At 38.8% G+C, this 21,717-nt stretch overlaps 1 protein-coding gene across 1 annotated transcript in view; it reads right to left on the reverse strand.

Moving 5' to 3' along the window:
* Positions 1-1,303: 1,303 nt before the first annotated feature.
* LOC144645799 (uncharacterized) overlaps positions 1,304-21,717 on the reverse strand; it is a 31,491-nt gene continuing 11,077 nt past the window's right edge. Inside the window, exons 7-17 of the mRNA XM_078505341.1 lie at positions 20,806-20,847; positions 19,183-19,296; positions 16,893-17,022; positions 16,185-16,192; positions 16,038-16,097; positions 15,675-15,797; positions 14,953-15,063; positions 13,700-13,804; positions 13,337-13,444; positions 12,576-12,702; positions 1,304-1,625 (exon numbers count right to left, since the gene is read on the reverse strand). Of these exons, the coding sequence (XP_078361467.1) occupies positions 1,304-1,625; positions 12,576-12,702; positions 13,337-13,444; positions 13,700-13,804; positions 14,953-15,063; positions 15,675-15,797; positions 16,038-16,097; positions 16,185-16,192; positions 16,893-17,022; positions 19,183-19,296; positions 20,806-20,847 (1,250 nt within the window). The remainder of the gene's footprint in view (positions 1,626-12,575; positions 12,703-13,336; positions 13,445-13,699; positions 13,805-14,952; positions 15,064-15,674; positions 15,798-16,037; positions 16,098-16,184; positions 16,193-16,892; positions 17,023-19,182; positions 19,297-20,805; positions 20,848-21,717) is intronic.

Genomic DNA, 21,717 nt, shown 5'->3' on the forward strand with positions numbered 1-21,717 from the left:
GGCCAATTATTCCAACACTGTTTGTACTATCAGAGTGAACTAAGTAATAGAACTCTGCGTGGTTATTGACCCAGCTAAGATATCATTTTGGCTTCGCTTTCTTTTTTCGGGTCAGTGGCCAAACGGAGTGTAACAGAATTAAGACACGGTTTTCGTCGAGTTTCCGCCTTGTCCTAAATAATTTCAAGCCAAGTTTTTAGTTACTTGCAGAACAAACTTGTTTCGTGTTTTATGTTTCAAACAAAGACAAAAACCACGTATTGTTCTCATTGTATTGTTGGTTTATTTAACAGGTTACGCTGTTGCTCATGAATTAACTAAACAATGCTTTGTTTGTACCTTTGAAAGGTTACATGTCAGAAATTATCTGGCCCCTCCCTGAAACCTGCTCGGTGTGCCCCAGCCCTCCCCTTCCAGTTATGACTCATCTCTGTTTGCGATATGGATGGACTCGCGCGATCATGTAAAGCATAATAAATAATTGACAACGATGCAATCTTGGAAAGCTTAGAATAACATTTTTCAAAATACGCCATCTGTGACGAAAGCGCTCTTCTATAAAGTGTTTGTGTTTAAAGTTATGCTTGTCAAGTTATGAAAGCAGAAAGTTAGATGATCGAGAGAACGAGGGAGGAATAAGAGTGAAAACGGCTTTGACTCAAGCAAAAGCACAAGCGCATTGCTTGCGGCAAGCACAAGCGCAAGGATCAACATTTGTCCTTTTTGCGTGATTGCACTTGTGCTTGCGTCGATCTCTAGTGGAAACCAGGCTTAAAGCTTGATTTTGGTCATATTTCTTTAACGTTCAGGCTACTGATCGAGTAGTCGTTGTTTTCACTTGCAAACAAACGCATTCCATGCATCATTATCTTTGTCCACAGTAAAACCAATAGAACTGGCTTGCTCTTCATAAACCCAGTCTTCTCTAAATACTGACTCAAATCTACTACAGCATAGATTGTTTACGTCCTAAAATACTAAAGACGAATTCAATACTGAATTGTAATACTCGAAAAGGGTGATGACTTCTTCTGGTGTCAGAATTTTGCTATCAATGACAATATTAGCAAATTCAACCTGTTTCATAAGTTCAAAACGTATTCCTTTTACGATCGGCGCTCCAAGAATTCTTCTTTTGACTTCACCATCTGCTGAATACTGCCTCAAATAAGGACCCCTCAATTGTCGAAAATCCATTTGATTTCACAGCCTCTTCTGTATTATAATCGATAACTTCCCAGCATTGTTCCACTAGGTTTTTCTCTTCATATTTCTGAGCAGAGGCCAGGATACTAAAAACATTTTATGGATCTAAATTGTCATAGAGATATTCCGTGCAGTTATCAGCCAGTGAAGGCACCATATATTTCTTCGCCAAATACAACACTCCCATCACATTACTTCCGGCTAAGTTAACTTCATCGCTGTACATGTAACGGAACAACTCAGACAGACTCTCGTACTCACAGTCAGGTAGTTTAATAGAGTCTCTAGTCTCCGCCAGTTTACCGTAAAACATGGCTTCAAACACAGGACTACTAATCGACAGCACGAACTTGTGAGCTGGAATCACTTGTTTACTTTTACCTTTGCCGTCTGCTCCTTGCACAACAAACTTCACATCGCTAAAAGTTCATTGTTGAACATAAACTTGCTTCTTTCTTTGATGGTGAGTCGTGTAGTTTGCCAGTTTTCAACGAAGATAGACATAGCGCTTAGTGTACAAATAGGACTTATTTGAACTTATTTGCATATCATCCGTCTATTATGCGACTACGTCAAGCTTCACGTTCGCTGAAACTCGATGAGCCTTACAATTTCATTGTCAAAACATTTTTAATTAGTTAAACTCTCGGTTGCTCTCGAAAGAGATATTTAAATAAAAGCCTATCCCACAGACAGAGACTACTTTTGTGAATAAAGAACGTAAATTCGACGGTGTTCTAAAATTAATCTGAATCTAAGTTTAAAGGTGTTCAGAATGGCAAATATCTTTTTCTATTTAACTGTATGATATTAAAGCCGAGTTGCTTGTTTACACTACTTGCAGGTATAACAAATGTGTGGTTATATCTCTTTATTTTATCGTTTGCATAAATTAAGTTAAATCAGGAACGTACGCATCGAAAAGCCATTTGCGAAGTAAATAAATACAGATCGTGCTTCAGATCGTGTTTCATAAGTACTGACATTTGCTCACGACAACATGATTCAGCATACGAATGGTAGGTAATATCCATTAGCCACTGGCTAGGAAACGCGAACTACGAAAATTCAATCTTGAAAATCATCGTTCGTCCAATCAAAACTGAACACGAACGACAAAACTTCACTGTGAACAAAAATTGTACTAACTGATGATTTCCATTCACGCCAAAAACATGGCGGAGACAAGTTTACAGTTTTTGTCAGTCAACGCTCCGTTGTTGTTTACTGAAGAACAACTTAAACACTGCAAGGAAAACAAAACGACAGGTCGCTATTGATAGAGGGTTCCTTTTTTGCATTTCCAATAAAAGGAGAAACATACAAAACACGAAGTGAGATACAGTAAAAACCTGCGAGTAAGAATCTAAATTATAAAAATCTGTTAGGCTGAAATTTGACAGTTAGACGTCCTCTAAAAAAGAACAGCCTAAAATTTTGACATAGGTTCCTATTTAAAAAAATCGAATAAAAATGTTTACTTTTAAGGAAACTAAATAAGATAAGTCGACATTCTGGATCATCTTTGGAGACACCTAGGAGCCTTATCACTCCAGTTGCAATGTAAATGCTAATGTTAAAAAATAATAATATTATTGATACAATCCCAAAAATATAAATAAAAGGAAAAGGCTGAATATCACTAAAAACTCTATTAATATGCGACAATGTGCAGATATATTGCGAATTTTAAAAGCGAGTTCCAAGACCCATAAGGGCGCGAAGAAAACTTCGAGCAATGCATGAGCACTTTACTTGTCCGTTGCAGTCAAATTTTTTACATAACATTTATGTAAGTAACTGGTGTACTAACTTTGATCTGTTGGACAATTAATTTATAGCTCATTAACAAGCTGGATATGTTGACAGGCAATATTTTGCTTTTTATAAGTCTCAGTAACTATGAAATAAACATATTATAGCATGGAAGTGCTTTACACTACGTATCAGAGAACTCCCTCGTTCACTGCGCTCATTCGCTGGTTTTCTGATGCTATACAACCCGTGAATAAAAGTTGTACATGTACGCGCGCATTTTCTATGAGTAATCACTCTTTGTAGCTATGCGACCGTGATTTGCCTGCGATCGCTCTCTGCGCATGACACAATATCCAGACTGCAGCTCTCAGAGATTAAGAACTTAATGTATGATAAGGAACAATCAAACTACAATCAAACTCATATGACAAACTAAAGTTGGCAAACTCATGTTGGCAAACTCAAGTTGGTGTGTGAACGACACAAAAACAGTTGGCAAACAAGTTGGCAAACTGTTTGTGAGAATAGAGACAAGTTCTATTTTGATGTAATGTATATGAAATAATTCATATATGAACTGCGGATGGATATGAAAGTGATAAATGATCGTCGCAGTGAATTTCCAATTTAAGCAATTGGAATAAAGAAGCCTGAAAAAAAATTCAGGGCTTCAACGGGATTCGAACCCGTGACCTCCGCGATACCGGTGCGATGCTCTACCAACTGAGCTATTGAAGCCACACATCATATCCATCCGCAGTTCATATATGAATTATTTCATATACATTACATCATTTCACTCCTCTCACGGGTACAATATGAACTCACAATTGACCTCGCTCCCAATGTGTGGCTTCAATAGCTCAGTTGGTAGAGCATCGCACCGGTATCGCGGAGGTCACGGGTTCGAATCCCGTTAAAGCCCTGAATTTTTTTCAGGCTTCTTTATTCCAATTGCTTAAATTGGAAATTCACTGCGACGATCATTTATCATTTTATATCCATCCGCAGTTCATGTATGAATTATTTCATATACATTACATCATTTCACTCCTCTCACGGGTACATATGAACTCACAATTGACCTCGCTCCCAATGTGTGGCTTCAATAGCTCAGTTGGTAGAGCATCGCACCGGTATCGCGGAGGTCACGGGTTCGAATCCCGTTGAAGCCCTGAATTTTTTTTAGGCTTCTTTATTCCAATTGCTTAAATTGGAAATTCACTGCGACGATCATTTATCACTTTCAAGTTCTATTTTGTCGCCAACAGTTGGCCAACTTGTTTGCCTTTGCTGCGTCGTTCACACACACCAACTCGAGTTTGCCAACATGAATAGGGTTAAAATTCCCAACTAACATAACATAAGGGCTGGCTTAATTTTCCCATGTGGCTATATATTTTTTTTCACGCCTCAGCTCGTATTCGACAAATCAAACAAAAAAAAAAAAACGACAATTGGCAGCTACAACCTTCCGCTTTCTATCTAAGCAGGGTGGTCGACTTACACAAAGTGAACCATCATCGCATAAATTCACAATCGTATTTAACGAGAACCATTGCAATCTGTCTGACTAGCTTGCTGGCAACGAAAAACATCGCATATACTTTTTTCTTTCTATAAGAATATTGTTCTTTCGGCCCAGGCTGAATATTCTTATTTTTCTGCCGTTTTAAGGCTGAAATATTCTTGTGGGTGTTCGTAGCCTATAACGTATGACATACCGTTTCAGAATGTATTTGGACGTCAATTATTACCAGTGAAAAACTTCTTGCAGGAATGTTATTAGCTTCAAACATACGACTAGTGCTGCTTATGATTGCTTTTTAGCTAGTTTGGCCATTTAGGGAAAGGAAGAATTTTAACGGTTTAGTTGAAAACATGTATTTACACATTTTCAACTCACAGAATTATGTTCTTCTCAAAATCTCAGCCTCGGGTTTATTTTTAAAATATTCTTAAAATTTGTGCAAATTTCAGCTTCGTTGTTCTTATAAAATATATTCTTATAAAGAAAGAGTGTAATACACTTAATTACTGCCTCACATTAAACTATAACACGCTCCATTTTGTTATTCTAATTATCGGTTTTTTTGCTGTGGTGGTAAGCAGAAACATCTAACGTTTTTTTTAATGCTTTTCACTAATAAAAACACCATCCTGTCTCATCTAATTTGATTCTGAATTGTCACTGATTCAATAAAATCGCAAACTAGAAGAATATGAACACAAATTCATATATATATATATATATATATATATATATATATATACACTCGTTTTCAAAAACGTTGACATTTGAAAAATATATATTTATATATATAAACCATTGTCTTTATGTCATATTTGACATGAATACAATACATATATATATGTTATATATATTTTCAAAATGTCAACGTTTTTGAAAACGAGTGTATATATATTTATATATATATATATATATATATATATATATATATATATATATATATATATATATATATATATATATATATATATATACACCCGTTTTCAAAAACGTTTTCTTCAGAGAGATATATAGATAGATAGATACCTTTTGTTTAGAGTCGGTGAACCATGTTATTTTTGCATGAACCGCACGCTTGTTAACACCAGACTGTTAACAAAAACACACCCACGTGAGAAAACAAACTGAATATTCGAGTGTCTTAATTCCCTTTGATGGTTGACGGTTAAAAACAAGCCGTTTTCGCGGTTGATGGTGGCAAGGCCAATTGACGGATGACGGTTAATTTTATGGAATGACGGTTATAACAAGAAATTAAATCAGCAAATTTGGCTGCAATTTTTCATAAAAGAGTACAATTTCGCCCACATTTGGACTTGCTCACCATCAGAGATCAAATTTGACTAATGCTTCTATTTGTCTTCCCGATGTTGTTATGGCATTTCTGTGTTCAAAAAGCTCCTCTGATTCTGTATCGCCGTAGGCACTGTCTACGGGTCACTTTCAATTTCTTGCTTGTAGCCAGACGAAAATACTACAAAGACAATAACAGAAAAAAGGCCCACTTCCTTCATATTTATATTTTTAATTCATAGCCTCTTACAGCATACTGAAACAAATGAATAAATTAAGAATTTTTACTGAGGCACCGTGCCTCGGTTCGCCAGTTACTAACTTTTTTTTTTTTTTGTTTTTTGTTTTGTTTTGTTTTGTTTTTTTTTTTATTATTATTATTATTGCAACACCAAAAAAACACTACTTACAAAGCAAAAACATACGTTAGTTACAATACTACTTACAAAAACAATACTTATACTACACTACTTACTATACAATAATTTTATAAACTACAGTATTTACTACTACTATACAGGTTTTTTTTTTTTTTACACAATTTTGCTTCATATATAATACACGCTTACACACTAGTAACACTACATAACACTACAAAAATTACTAATTTTCCGCCTAATTTTGAATTATCCTACTTTACCTACAATACTTATATGCTTCAAATATACAGTACGAATTTAGAATGTTATAAAAGAAGTCTTACAGAAGGAAAGCCCACGTACGCTGAAATTGGTCTAAGCATTTACTTGCGATTGCACTCTCTCTAAGTATCTGCAATTTGTCGCGAAGACGAAGAAGAAACGTTCGGAAACACAGTTCGTCTTGGTCACCATTTGTGCAGAAAATATAGTATTTTCCCAGGATAATTGAATAGTTAAGTGCCTGCCAGTGTGATGTCTTACCGAAAAAACCATATAGTATGATGCTTTGAGTTAGAGATAGTCGTTCTTGGGACTTTTCATACCACCAGTCTTCAAATAATTTCCAGAAGGAGGTTGTTTTTAAGCAATTGACAAGCAAATGGTTTAAAGTCTGTTTTTCAGTATTGCAAAGAAGACAGATGTCGTTGTCAGAAAGGCCATCACGATAAAGGCTCATCTGTGTGGGGAGTATGTTGTGTATAACTTTATATTGGAACATGATGATTTGGGTTTCTTTTGTAATAATGAAAGGTAGTTGATAAACCTTTTGGACATTACTCTCAGTAAAGCCATGACGAAGGATCCTACTTTGCGAAGTTGGTGGTTTGAAGGAGTTATCTAAGAAAGTAGAGTAAATTGAAGCCGTCGATAAGAGTGTTTCACTATTTTGGTTGACAATGTCGGTATGGTTACACAGTTTTAGTTCATTTTTCCACGCACGTGGTATGGCATCGAGGAGGCCGTAGTAGACGGTGAAAGGCACGTTAAGGTTGTATTTTATTTTAAATTCAGCAAGGTTGTAAAAAAGTCCATGCTCGTTCAGTAAATGGTGCAAACGAACAATTCCTTGGGCGAACCAATTTCTATAAAAGATTGGCTTTCTGTCGATAAGAATGCTGCAGTTATTCCATAGAATTTCCTGTTTAATATCACTGTTGTTGTCATCTAGTGTTTTAAAATTTTGCCAATATTTTAAGATTGAGCAATAGAAATCCGGCAGATTTTCAAGCTTTAGAGATTTAACATCATAGTTACAATGCGTTAAGAAAGTGAGATTGCCGTGGTGTCGCATAATGTGGTCCGGAATGAATTTCCATGCAGCGGATGAGTTGCTTTGAATTCTGTAGATCCAAGCTGTTTTTAGTGCCTTTTCCATAATTGTAAAATCGCACATTTTTAGTCCACCGTTCTTTTTTTCTCCTATTATGGTAGTTCTTTTGATTTTAGATGGTTTTCCGTCCCAGATAAAGTTGAACGTAATCTTGTTGCCAGTTACTAACTACAGCCCTGAAATTCATTTACTTCAAAAGGTTCGCGCCCATTGATTGTCCGGCGATTCCTTGTTTGCTATTCTTTTCTGAGGCCCCGTCCACACTGACCCGCGTAAATTTGAAAACGCATCTTTTTTTCTCCGGTTAGGCCAACCGTCCACACTGAAACGGCGTTTTCGGTCACCGAAAACGGAGCTTTTCAAAAACGCTCACCAATGAGCGTTTGGACTTGGAGCGTGAAATAGTGTATTTTTATATTTTATTGTAAATAATTTTAGAGGGCCACTGGTTTGTTAGTATTTTTTATGTTATTTTAGTGCTACCCTCGTTAAATAAAGACTTTACTTGTACTTTTACTTACTAATGAAGCGTATCGTTTTCAAATTTACCCGGGTTAATGTGGACGGAAAACATTTTACGCGGCGTTTTCAAATTTCTCCGTTTTCAAATTTACCCGGGTCAGTGTGGACGGGGCCTGAGACTGAAGTATGTGCTTGATATCGTTTAATCAGTTTTTCCTTCTTACTTCGATGAGTGCTTACTTCCGCCTCAAAAGACGCTTGACATTGTGCTTGGTAGAAGAGAAAGAGCCGCAAAAGCGAGATCATGCTTAGTAATTCTCAGTGACTCGTTTATGATCTGTAATTATAACACCAGTTATAAATTGAAAAGGCCGACGTTCTTCGACACCGGAAATGTTTCCAGACGGAAGTCGGTTTTGAATATTTAAACGAACATTTATAAACAGCTTTACTTGACTTCATTTTAGTCACTCGTTGATATCCGAGACAGTCGACGGCTAATATTTTGCTGGCTTTATTGACGGTAAAAAATATTGCATTTTTACTGTTGACGGTTAATTTTTTGACCATTTGACAGTTGACGGTAAACCGCATTGCGATCCTCATATTGTTTTATCAAAATAAAAGGGTATTGATCGTGAAGAAATGAAGCTTTTCAGAATATCGTATCTCTTAGCTTTGGCGACCAAACATGCCAATTCGCGAGGGACGGACGTTCGCAGATCGTTCGCGAAAGCGTTGCAAAATGTTTGTTCGTTACGCCTAGTAACTTCGGTTTTGTGAGCGCTCTTCCGAGCTCCTAGAACAAGTCAAATGATTCGCCAACGCAAATCTTTACTAACAGGAGCGGGCATTTTCTGTCGCCTTTCTGTCCACGATCAATTCATTTTTATTTTGAAACAATTAATATGAGATTCATTTTGTTTTCTCATGTGGGTGTGTTTTTGTTAACAGTCTGGTGTTAACAAGCGTGCGGTTCATGCAAAAATAACATGGTTCACCGACTCTAAACAAAAGGTATCTATCTATCTATATATCTCTCTGAAGAAAACGTTTTTGAAAACGGGTGTATATATATATATATATATATATATATATATATATATATATATATTTAGCCAGGTGAAAACTGGACAAAAACATTCAAGTGACCTCATACCTCAAATTTATGATAGTGAAAATTAGGCTCAAACTCCTGGCGCAATGATTCGACTGCTTTCCTGCGAAGGATTGACAAGTAAAATTTAAGGAAAGAAAACAACTTTCTTAGACAAGCACCGAAAACCTTCCTTGCCAAATCACTCCCATCATTCGCATGAAAATTTGAGAAAAAATGATATTCAGTGTTTTTTTATTTCAAGGCCCGGTTCTGATGTCATCGATGTGGATGTGCAAATGTCAGCAAAGGAAGGCAAAAAAAAAAAAAAAGAGAACGAAACAATACAATATATTTCAGTGGACGCTTTCAAACCCAACCCTGGAAAACCCAATTCTGCACTTCCCTTGAGATCCTACAAAAAAATCAAGAAAAAGTTGAAGAGGTTCCGGTTTTAAAAAATATATATTCTTAAGCAGCAACTCAATTATTATTTAATAGTCATCGTTGACAAAAATACAAAAAATATGTCAGTCGTTTAAATAAAGAGCAGCTGACTCGTCCCCAGTCGTCTTCATATAGCACGCGGCAAACTGGGAGACGCACGCGCGCGAGGTGGAGGAGCAGGGGATGATGGGAAGGAAGAGCAGTTGGTTTCTCAGTCTAACAGTCAAATTAGCAAATTTGTTTTTCCTTTGTTCGTGCATATATTTAACAGGAACACATTTGCCAAGTCGCGTAACGTGAAAAAAATGAACATGAAATATTCTTGTTTACAATTCAAATTCCCATTTGTTAACCTTTGTCTTCTTGGCGCTTTCCATTTGTCAAAACTTGCCGCCGTCAAGACCGATATATTTGAAAACAGAATTCCCTTGTTAGTCAGATTTGATGTCAAATCAGTCAATACATAAGTATTATACATTGTTATGGTGGATTTGTGGGAAAATCTCCTGGAAAAGGCCCATTTCACATTCAAAACTACCGATCTGGCCGGCCAGTTCTGACAAATAGAAAGCTCCTTTAGCCTCCAGTTTTGCGGCTGTTCTTGTACTTCGACACGGATTGCGTTTCAAAAAGTATCCAGGCCATATCATTTTTCCCGAACCATATTGGAGAAAAAATTCGTCTTGTTATTTCAAGCGCATCGCAATGCAATCCCTGCGAAATTTCGCTTTCTCTCGTTAAGGCCTGTTTATACATGGCACGAATTCGACTACGAACGCGGTCAACGCAATGAGTCTTTCCGCGCGACTTTGCGCTGGAACGTTCGTACGAACCACCATTCATACAGAACGCGGTAATTCGGGCTTTGACGGCCGCATTGCATGAGTGCTGCCATGCATCATCTCATTAAAAAATGGCAGTAAATGCCTCAGAAACAGATTCTGATGACATTTTGGCATTTTAACCTCTTTACATGGACGGCCTTTGTCGACTAAAATTGGGCGCACGACAACTTCAAAAATTAGCGTTTCAGTTTTGTCAGACAAGTTTACAACCGGAGCGCAACAAAGCCAATGTTTCTAAAGGCTGGTTCTCATATCGTTTCTACCGCCTTTGTCGCTTCAAAAAGTTTTTTTTTTGTGATTGGGGCGATTATATGATAACATTACACAGACGATCGCTAACGTCTATCCTCCTTGCTTCTCTTAGTTTCCCTTCTTCGCCGTAAAACAGCAATACATAACTGAGATGATAGGAGGCCACGAGTTTTGCTCTTTCATTGAAGGCTACCATTGTGTTGGATCTAGGACTAAAATGATTGTATTTCGTAGGACTTCGCTCAAACCAGGCGCGGGACGATCATATGAAAACCCCCGATCAATTTCAATCGCTTCGATCGCCTACGATCATATCCGCAGTATTTGAAAACGATTGATGCAATAGACACGTTCGGGGCGATCATATTAGATCCAGGCTCAAGCATACAGCGTGAATCCTTGAACGAGTTACACAAAAACGAAAGGACTTATTGGTTCACAAGAAATAGTCTGAATAGTTCGTGCGACCATCGCCTAAATATTCGCTTCAGAGGCAATCCATGCGACTTTCCGCACGAACCAGTTTCCAGCCTTCTTCGTGGTCGCACATGGTATAAACGGATTCATACAAATTGTTTATACGCATTCCAATGCGAACGCTTCATTTGCGTTCATGTTCGTGCCCTGTATAAACAGGCCTTTACATTGTAATCTTCCGAGATTTGTCGTTTTAATTTTCTCTTGTTCCACATACTGCTTTCTAACTTAATCGCCGGCGCCGGTAACAGCAGCATCGAACGGTTTGCCGCAAAGTGACAAACTCATACAAGCACTAGGTTTCCCAAATAACGATTGACCCCTTCCAATGACTTATTGACGAGCGAAACCTTATATGTTAATAACTTTATGTTTGTGTGCGCTGTTCGATTTAAAAGGCTGGTTCTTATATGAGCGCCCCGATCGTTTCTATCGCATCGAACGCTTGCAAATACTGAGACGATCGTAGGCGATCGAAGCGATTGGAAGCGATCAGGGGGTTCTCATATGATCGCCCCGATCGTCTGCAGGTATATGCAAAATAGGGTTAAACAAACAAGATAATAATTTATGATCTTTTCTTTGTTTCCTCATATGAACATTCGATTTTATTCCGATATACGCACGTGTGTTTTTTCAAAACTCCGATATCGCTTATATTATGCATGGCAGCCTTCGATGAAAAGTCAAACCTCGTAGCCTCTTATCTTCACGTTATTGCCGTTTTACGGCGAAGAAGCAAAAGGGAGGCCAAACGGAAACATAGTTCTGGGTAACACTGATGCACCATGGGACAGTTTGGATCGCTTCGATCGTCTCCCTCTGCGAAAGAAGTTCTCATATAATTGTTCGCGATCGCCGCGGTCTGAGACCGATCGCCCGGATAGAACACGGGCGATTGAAGCGATCGCGATCGTCTCGATCGTCTCAGACGTTTGCGATCATCTCTGCAGTGTTCTCATATAATCTCGCCGATCGCAAGCAATTTTTTTGAAGCGACAGAGGCGATAAAAACGATCGGGGCGATCATATGAGAACCAGCCTTTACAGTACCCCTCTCCACCTCGGAGTGTAGATTAGTACAGACGAACTGTTAAAGGGACTAGCTACTTTGTCACGGATTTTCCCAGATTTTTGAACGGTCAAATTTATATTTGTTTCATAGGAAACCTTAAAAAATGGTCCATCTGTATTAAAAAATGCTATATTAGAGAACTGAAACTGTTAATGAGCGTCTTTGGCTGCGGATGGCTCGGATAGAAATAGATTGCAATTTAAAAAAAAATCGTTATTTATACCGAAAATTGATTTCTATCCGCAAATAAAGGTTATATCTTTCTTTATATGTTGAAAGATAATCTTTGTATTGGTTAAGTTGCCTTCCACTGATTTCAGAACAGTTAAGACCAAAAATCTGCGAATTCCTCGTGACGTAGCTCCCTTAAGGCGACCTCACAGAATGCTGGTGGGTTCCCTGTGATGGACTGGCATTCCATCCAGGGGGGAGTAGCAGTACTTCTCGTCGCTCCATGCCGTGTGGTGAAGATCGCAGTCAAGCGCCGGTCTGTTAAGTCTATCCTTAACTTAAAATAAGGCAAAAAGCGAACTTTTTAACATTAAACGTTGCAATCTAACTGACGTTGAGGCCTCATGGGTCGCCTGCCTCTTAAATGACAGATGACATAAGCCTCATTTTTTGTATATTAAACCTGATTTTAGTTCTTTTCACTAATGTTAGATATTTTCTTTTGTTTTGGGAAAATGCTTTTTTTCAACGTTGCAATCATCTTCCAAGATTTTGACGTTTTACTCGGAATAACCACTTTACAAATGGCACGATTCGCTGGCTCACAAAATCTTTTAACCGCGTCGTACTTTTCTCCCGCGGGACAGGCCACGTGACTGGTGACGCCATTTGAACACGCAATGTATCCTTGACACGTAGTTGGGGCCTGGTAGTTACCGTTTGTGTTTCCACCGCAAAAGGAGGCTTCTGAAACTAGAATAGAAACTTTTATTTGCATAGTATAAATGGCGGCATGTCCCAGGGTGATTATCGTTTGCTCACTTACAGTTAAGGTTCGAACACAAGGGCGGCGCCATTTTATTTTTTAATTTTTTGAAAATTTTTACTCTATAATGAACTCCGACTGATTGCGTTTAATGGACTCATGTGGATCACTGTTCGTTATTTTACAATTTATTACATCAACTTACAAGGCACGTCACAGCTCCGAGGACAATGATCCGCCATCCAGGTCCAGTTGGATTTTTTGCATTCGCCAAGCGCAGTCCATGCAGGGCATTCATTGTGTCTGTCATAGACTGTAAAAAATATGTTTGAAAATCTTTGACTATTAAACAGTTATAGAAAAAACAAAAATTGATATTACAAGGCTAAAAAGGAGTAGGGATGTAAATTGCATGTCAATTAATCTCCATTGCTGTGAGCTTCGTTTAGTCTGTTACATGATACACGCTCTGCAAGCTCGGCATTCAAATGACCCAGCTGACATCATACACTTTTTAATGAAAACTCAAAGTAAAACATGTATTATTGATTTAAGTAGCAACACTCGCCTTTACACAAGCCGCAACTCTGCCTGCAGTTTGTTATTTTGTTTCCCGTGCTGCACTGGCCTAACAAAGCCCAAGATGGACATTTGGCGTCTGTGTCCTTGCAATCTACGAACAGCGACAGAAACGTCCATTTGTTAATAATATACTTACACAAATTTCTGCATGCTCATTGGCTGAGAGCACGTACGCGTCAATTAATCCCAAACAGTGCAGAAAGTTGAAATTGAGTGCAAAAAGTTGAAATTGAGTGCAGAAAATTGAAATTAAATTGATTGACAGGAAAGTCGGAAAGCGCGCCAAAACAAAATGGCGGCCGATGACGGAGTGTTTGAGGGAGCAACAATCGAGCAAAAACATAACGATTCATGAAACGTTTGACCAATTTAACGAAAGTTATAAGTATATAAACCAAAGTACTAGGAATTGGACGTTTTAACAGCACAAGAGAGGCTTTACGAAACTACTGAAAGCTACTAATCGTGGATTTTCTTATGCGACGGCTGGTAAAGAAGAAAGATTACAAGCGTGAATTCAAGTTGGACATTTCAGCCCATACCAATGCAACTGAATAAGGATAGAAGCACCTGAGGATAGAATTCCCTAGCGGTATCTAGATTTTACAAAGCCCAGCAAATCCGTTATGTTTAAGAACGAATCGGAAAGGTAAGCCACGAACCGTTTTGTTTGTCATCCACTTCAAGTGAAATTTTTGTATGTGTATTATTAACAAGTAATCACATGATTTTTCTCATACAATTTGGGATAAATCAGCACTCGTAAATTTTTAAAATACTAAAAAATTGCACTCGCCCTACGGGCTCGTGTAATTTGGTAAGCCTTTGAAAACTTTACTCGTGCTGATTTTTTTTTCCAAATTGCACTCGAAATCATGTGATTACCCATACTAATTACCTGTGCATAATGCATCTAAGATGGCAATGCTCGGGATAGTTGGTGGTTGAGGTCTGCTGTTCTATCACATCAACTAAAACTCGTTTTAACTTAGAACTTCCATTTTGTAGTAATATGAATTTATTTACTTGTGTTTGGCAAGGGTAGTATAATAACTTAGGCAGAATTTCGCGCACCTAGGGACAGGGAAATATACCTCCAGTGATTTTCTTTTTAAGAGAGCCTTAAAAAGCTGAAGATTTTAAGATCAGCACCATCACTCTCAAATTCTTGGCACTCGATGCACGCTGATGGATCTTTTGAGGTCTCACGTCTTACGAGTTTTCACATATTGAACTCACCATCGCACACATTACAGCTTTTTCTACAGTTGTTGGACATCCACGCTCGGTTTTCTTCGCATTCACCATTGTAGGCCCACAAAGGGCATTTTGGAGATGTATCAATGCAGTCTGCAAAGCAAATAATACTCTCTTTCTTTTTCTAATAAATTTTTTCTCAGTTCTATATATTCATATAAAATCCACGCGCGCAAACTTTGTGAGGTTAAAGAGCGATATTGTAATGGAAATGTGTGCTAATCCACTGCTCTTGCTAACTAACTTTCTCTTGTTATTTTATATTATTACTGATGCATCGAGCCTTTGGGGCATTTGGAAGGTCCCATAATATGGTGGATGTAACTGAAAGCTATTTTTTCTCAAAATGGCACGAAAGAGTGGTATAGAAAATGTACCCTAACACATGACGAGCATCGGTAAAAAAGCACATGTTTGTTTTATTCGCGTGAGAAATTATTTTAGCACACGGCAGCCTTGAGGGCGCTTTCGACTTTAACGTTGTGCAGGAAAAATATGTTCTATGAAATTTACGAAAATTTTACGAGCGAGCAAGCGAACGAACAAACGACCGACCGACCGACCGACCGAACGAACGAATGACCGAGCGACCGACCGAACGAACGAATGACCGACCGACCGACCGAACGAACGAACCAACTAACGAACGAACGAGCAAACGAACGAACAAACGAAAGAATGGATCTAATGAAATGTCTTTGTACCTTTTGGCGCCCTATGATATTTACAGCTGACACAACAGTTCGGTATCATCCATAGCGCGTTCTTTTCACACTCGCCTACAGCCGCCCATCCTTCACAGCTGGAATGTTGGTCAGCTGAACACACTGAAAATGTAACAAAAACCAACAATCGATATTTAAATAAATTTATTAAAACAGCAATTGATATTTTTGCGTTCGTTGCTATGTAAAGCTACGCGTTGCTACGGTGCAATATCGGTCAACCTCGCTTTCAAGTCGCAATTCCACTCTGAATACCTCGCTTCGATAACCAATCAGATGGCGAGAATTCTCCCAGCTATGCGATTCTATGTTTTATGTGTTATTTAAGTTTTTCGCGCATACCTTGAGGTACAGCTGGCGTTGGATAGACTACTGGAGGTGTTGGACAAACGGTGGGAGAAACTGTTGATAAAAAAGAAAGGGTAAAGTTTTTCTTAAAACGCAAGTCGCGAGTTCGTGGCTTTCATTTCTTCAAGATGTACCTCTTACCTAAATTACTAAAATTAATAACATTTTCAGATAACCGAGGTGGGCTCCCCTTTAAGCCTTGTGCTTTCTTGGAGGTGTCCTCGCCCTACTATCATGTTATTGCTGTAAAAATTTAAACTCTTAATGACTTATAAAATGATGATGATGATGATGATGATGATGATGATGATGATGATGATAATGATGATGGACTTTAAAACGACCCAGGAATAACCAATTAATATCACCAACATGAACTGCTCCTCGTTAAAATTAACTCGCTTCCATGCCACGTTTCTGATCGAAAGTGGCTCGCTTCCGTTTTTCTTGCAAAAATGCATCCTTTTCATGTTCCTGATCATAACTATCTGGCTTCTATGTTACTGAAAAATCATCTCGTGAGATCGAGTCCTTACTTCCCAATCAGTACTAGCAAACACTCCGCTTGTGCCTCGAGCCGCTTGTCCCTCTTAGCCAGCTGAGCCAGCATGGGCACGAGGAACAAGTGGCTCTGGAGACACATGATTTCATTGGCTAGATTTTGAACAAAGACAATTTAAATCTAGCCACTTGTTCCTCGCACCGGAGGCTCAGCCGGCTAAGAGGGACAAGTGGCTCTGGGGACAAGAATGCAAACACTACTCAATTCCGTACGACGTAAACTTCGGGGACACTAGCAGCAAAGGAACTAGCCGTCAGTTATCAATCAATGTTTATGAGAACACTTACTTGTTGTTGGTGCCTGTCACCGGGGTCGTGGCTGTCACCGGAGGTCGTTGTGTAGGTGCAGCTGTCACCGGAAGTCGTGTTGGTGCCGCTGTCACCGGAGCTGGCGTTGTAGGAGTTTTACTGCCGTCGTCTAAAGATAAAATACACGTCATCAAGTTTGCCTCTTAGACCGCTTTCGTCACCAAAACGCGCGTTTGTTTAGAAATACAGGAGTTCAGAGAGCACGAAGTGTTAATAAAAAGCTAACGTTTAGCAGCACGTCTAATTAGACCGGCTGACAGGCATTTCCATTGTCAGCAGAATTATTGAACGGGCAGGAAATTACTAGTTGCACGTTGGCTTGAAGCTGTGCGTAAAACGTGATTCTTACTCGTCACGCGTGACTCTTGATTCACACTCGCACGTGGTAAACATGATTGATATTCGTCACGCGTAGAACGTGTTTTACATTTGTCACGCTGGACGTGTCTGTAAATGAAGCTCGCCACGCGCAAATCCCTGTACGAACTCAACAAGAGTACCAATATTACGCCGTTTTTGTGAAATAAGAGCAATATTTTACCTGTTAAAAGTCAAATAAACAGAAATTTCGATTTTTTTGTTTAAGATTTTGTCCATGTACTTATTAAGAGCCAAATAAACATATCCCAAAGTTTTAAAGTAATCGGAAATTGCATCGCAGAGATATTGCAAGTTAAAAAATGCTTTTTTTAGGCCTTCATAATCGTAGAGTGCTCGGAAAAATTGTCGAAAAATTGTCGGCAATAAATCTTCTTATGTCATAATTGTGTTTTTGAAGACGACCGCAGACCGATTCGCAGACCACACGTTAGAATTTAAATAAATGTGTTTAGTGACACTCCAAAGAGTTATTTCGTTCTGTTCGGATTATTTGCACGTGCGTTAACTATGCACGTGCGTTTTGAATCTTGGGCTACGTTAACACGGGACCGGACCGGACCGGATTGCGGCTTCTGTTTACATGGGACCGTTCTGCTATTTTGCAGGTCCAGTTTTGGATCCGTTCCGGTTCCAGAACGGTCCCGTGTAAACAGAAGGCCTATCCAGTCCGAAAATTGGGCCGGATCCGTTCCCGTGAAATGATTAAATTCTGCGTAATTTGGACAACGTCAGCCACGACGGCTAATATTTGGTTTTTCTATTTGGAGTTAAACGGTCCCTTTGAATATTAAGCGGGAGCTTGTTCTTAAATCAATAAATAAGCAGAATACGTTCGGAAAGTTGCGAGATTCTTAAGTAAAAAATAAATTCATTTTTTCACCAGGTGTTGTCGTTGACGTTGCCGTTGGTGCGGTTTGTGACATCGGTCTGCGGTCGTCTTCAAAAACACTAATTATGACGTCAAAAACGCGTTCCATTCCTTCCATTTCAGTGCGCAGTCATTCAAAAACGTTTTCGTAAAGCCTTCGGAAATCTTCGTATTTTTTGCAGTTAGTCGCGCTCAGGGGGGGGGGGGGGGGGGAAACTTCCTTTGTTACACGGCTCAAAAAGTAATCATAGCGTTGCCAGGCAACCGAGACTGCGCAGTAGCTATCCAATGGTTGCTAAGGGCGTAGTGAATAGCTTGACAAAGCTCATTGTTTAGTTCGCATGATTTGGTCTTGACCGTACACAAAACACAATAGCTATTTGCATTTTGATTGCTCCTTTGAAGTCTTCCGGACATCAAAACAACAAACAGTGATAACGGTGACCAGTCTGGCAAAAGTAAGGATTGTGAATTATTCTAATTAAAAATAACTGCAATTGTTCTGGAATTATTTCCCATTTTTGGTTGTTAAATTTTAATCGTGACAAATTTTTCGCTTTTTATTCCACGCAGCCAAAACATTCTCAGTGACGTGAGACATTAGGTGAGAAATCTGGCTGAAAATGCCAAAAACATCTCAGCGGCGTAAAACATCAAACGCAATCACCGCGACAGTTCGCATTTCACACGCAAGCAGTTATTGATATTTAACTCTTCCTAAGAAAACAAAAACTTTGGTTTTACGTCTTTCTTAACAACGGCTTGATTGACATAGACACGCTACGTTGCCAGGCACTGCTATGTTTTCAAAGAAAAGTGCCGACTTTCTTCCCCCCCCCCCCCCCCCCCCCTGGTCGCGCTTTAAGGCTCGGAAAGCAAATTTTTTTCTTAATTTCACTAAGTAATGGATAGTTTGAGCGTTTGGTTGGTAAAAATGGCATTTTGAAATTTCTGTTCATTTGACCTTTAATGTTCGTGATGAAACCAAGAAGGTTCGAAGTGAAGGCAATCAGTGCTTACCACAGTATCCGCATGTAGCCGCACAGTCAATCTTCATGTATACCTGCTTACAGTCGTGCCCATTCGCCACTCGCCATTCGCATTTTTCTTTACCAATACTGTCAAAACAACGATCTGAAAACAGACATCACCTTATAAAACTATTTGCTTATGTTTTACCTTTAAAGGTTTAAAATCAAAACAACAATCCCTTTCAATCAATTATTATCCGCCTTTATTTTTTCATGTTCTAGACGGGTAGCTTCACCTTATCGTTCGTGGAAAAATCGGTGGAAAAAGAACTTCTTCCCCTTTTCCGATGTTTCTAGAACAGATTGAAGCGACTGTATTAACAAAGAAGGTTTTCTAGCATTATTTGTGTACTATCAATAAGTTCTCCTTCCATTGAGTTGACCCTATGTAACAAATAAATTGCTTCATAGTAAGACTATGGTTACAATGAATCTAAGAACTTTATGTCTAAGAACTTAGAATCTAAGAACTTTTATGTCAGTTAGGGAACACTCATTATATATGCCAGGAGGTGGGCTGGCAAGAACTGATGGGGGATCATGAAAACTCCAGGATGTTTTGAGGGGTTGTCACCGTCATGAAATGTTGCAGACAAAGAGGTGGGCCATTTGTTTTCTTGTTAACACTTCTATTTAATTATGATCGTGTGTATTACAGTATTAGTATCAATACAAAAAACAGTCTTGATTTCGTAAAAATTATGTTGCAATGTTGTGACCAGTCTGGAATGCCTCCTCGATTTCCACCAAAACCAAGTTGCGCATCTTCACCACTAATGTAAAAGCTACGCTTCTCTATGGCTCAGAGACCTGGAAAGTGACACAAGCTCTATCAAATAAGCTAAAAAGCTTTGTCAACAAGTGCCTCATGAAAGATCCTCAAGATTCACTGGCCAGAAAAGATCAGTAACAAAGAACTTTGGAGCAGGACAGGACAAGAGCACATACCAACTGAGATAGCAAGAAAGAAATAGGCTTGGATCGGCCACACACTAAGAAAACCGGGCACTGACACCACCAAGCAGGCCTTAAAGGTGAATCAGCAGGGTAAAAGAAAGGTGGGAAGACCTGCTAAGACTTGGAAAAGATCAACTGAGGAGGAGTTTAAGAAAACTAACATTAGCTGAAACGCAGCAAAGAAGCCGGCAGCAAGTAGAGTTCGGTGGCGAAGCGTTGTTGAAGCTCTTTGCTCCACCAGGAGCTTAAAGGAATAAGTTAGTAAGTCAGTTGTGTCCAACTCATGTTTGGCGGAATAAAACTGGCACCAGGGGAGTTTTCTCCGTATTGTTTTCACTCTCCGAGGACACAGAGCTACAGTGGTGAAGAACGATGTCCTCCTCACTGTCACTTTCTCCTTCGCTGGTATTTTCGTCACTGTTTTGTTTTTTAATGCGAGCCTGCTAGGCTGTTTTGTTACAAAATAACCACTGGTTGTTAGTCGGCTAGTTCTTGTTGGGGGGGGGGGGGGGTAGGGTCATCATGTTTTTCTTTTGTTTGAAAAGGGGTCAGCATGTTTTGGTTTTGTCTATAATGAATCTTGCCAGCCCACCCCCTGGCATAAATAATGAATGGTTCCTTAGTTCATCGGAAAGGAGGCAATGTATGTACTCACTTTCACACTCTTCTCCATAATAACCAGGCGCACATTCCTCCGCTAAAAAGAATGGAATAGACAATAAAAAAGGATTACAACTAGTTGTACCTATCGGTAAGTGCCAACGAGCAAAATACTCATGTTTGTTCATAAGAACTTTATACCATGCCATAGAAAATACAGCCATCAGATAGGAACCGTTGTATTTCGCGGTATTCCCCACCTTCCCTCGCGTTTTTTTTTTTTTTTTTAATATTTTTTTTTTTTTTTTTTCTTAAAAATTCATATATTGAATGGTTTTTGATAGAACTATTTTTGAAATGACCAAAATATGGTAAATTGTATTTTAGGTAATATGCGAAAAAGTGCTATTTCTCTGGTGTTCATAAATGACACAGGCTTTATAGCCTGCGTAGCAGGCGCCGTAGTTTCCAGCGCGCCTATTCTCACGATCGTGCACTCTTTTAAACACACTAAAAAACGTACACAGATGTCTGCTACGCAGGCTACGGGTTTGACAGATTGATAACTCTTGAAAAATCTTTAAATTCTTTTCAACGTTAAAATGTCACAAAATGTCGGCAATAATTAACTATTACAGCAAGGTGCCCAAAAGTGTGACCACCTTTAATTAATTCACATTCTTTCGTGCAACCACCATCCAATCAGAAGCCAAGGACAGCTCCCAGTTGACTTCTGATTGGATTAAATCTGTACGGAAGAATGTGAATAAATTAAAAGTGGTCACACTTTTGGGCGCCTTGCTGTAAATGAGGTTTAATCACTTTTTGTTAAATACAACACGCGATGGTTAAAATGTTTCCGTCCACAATAGGGATAGTTGCATTTCAAGAACTTCTTATAAATCAAATCCCAAAATCAAAACTGCTAAGATGCTTTTTTAAAAATAATTTTCAGTAATCAGAGACA

This window comes from Oculina patagonica, chromosome 3, assembly GCF_052425735.1.
Source record: "Oculina patagonica isolate OP01 chromosome 3, crgOcupat, whole genome shotgun sequence".
Taxonomy (NCBI): Eukaryota; Metazoa; Cnidaria; class Anthozoa; order Scleractinia; family Oculinidae; genus Oculina; species Oculina patagonica.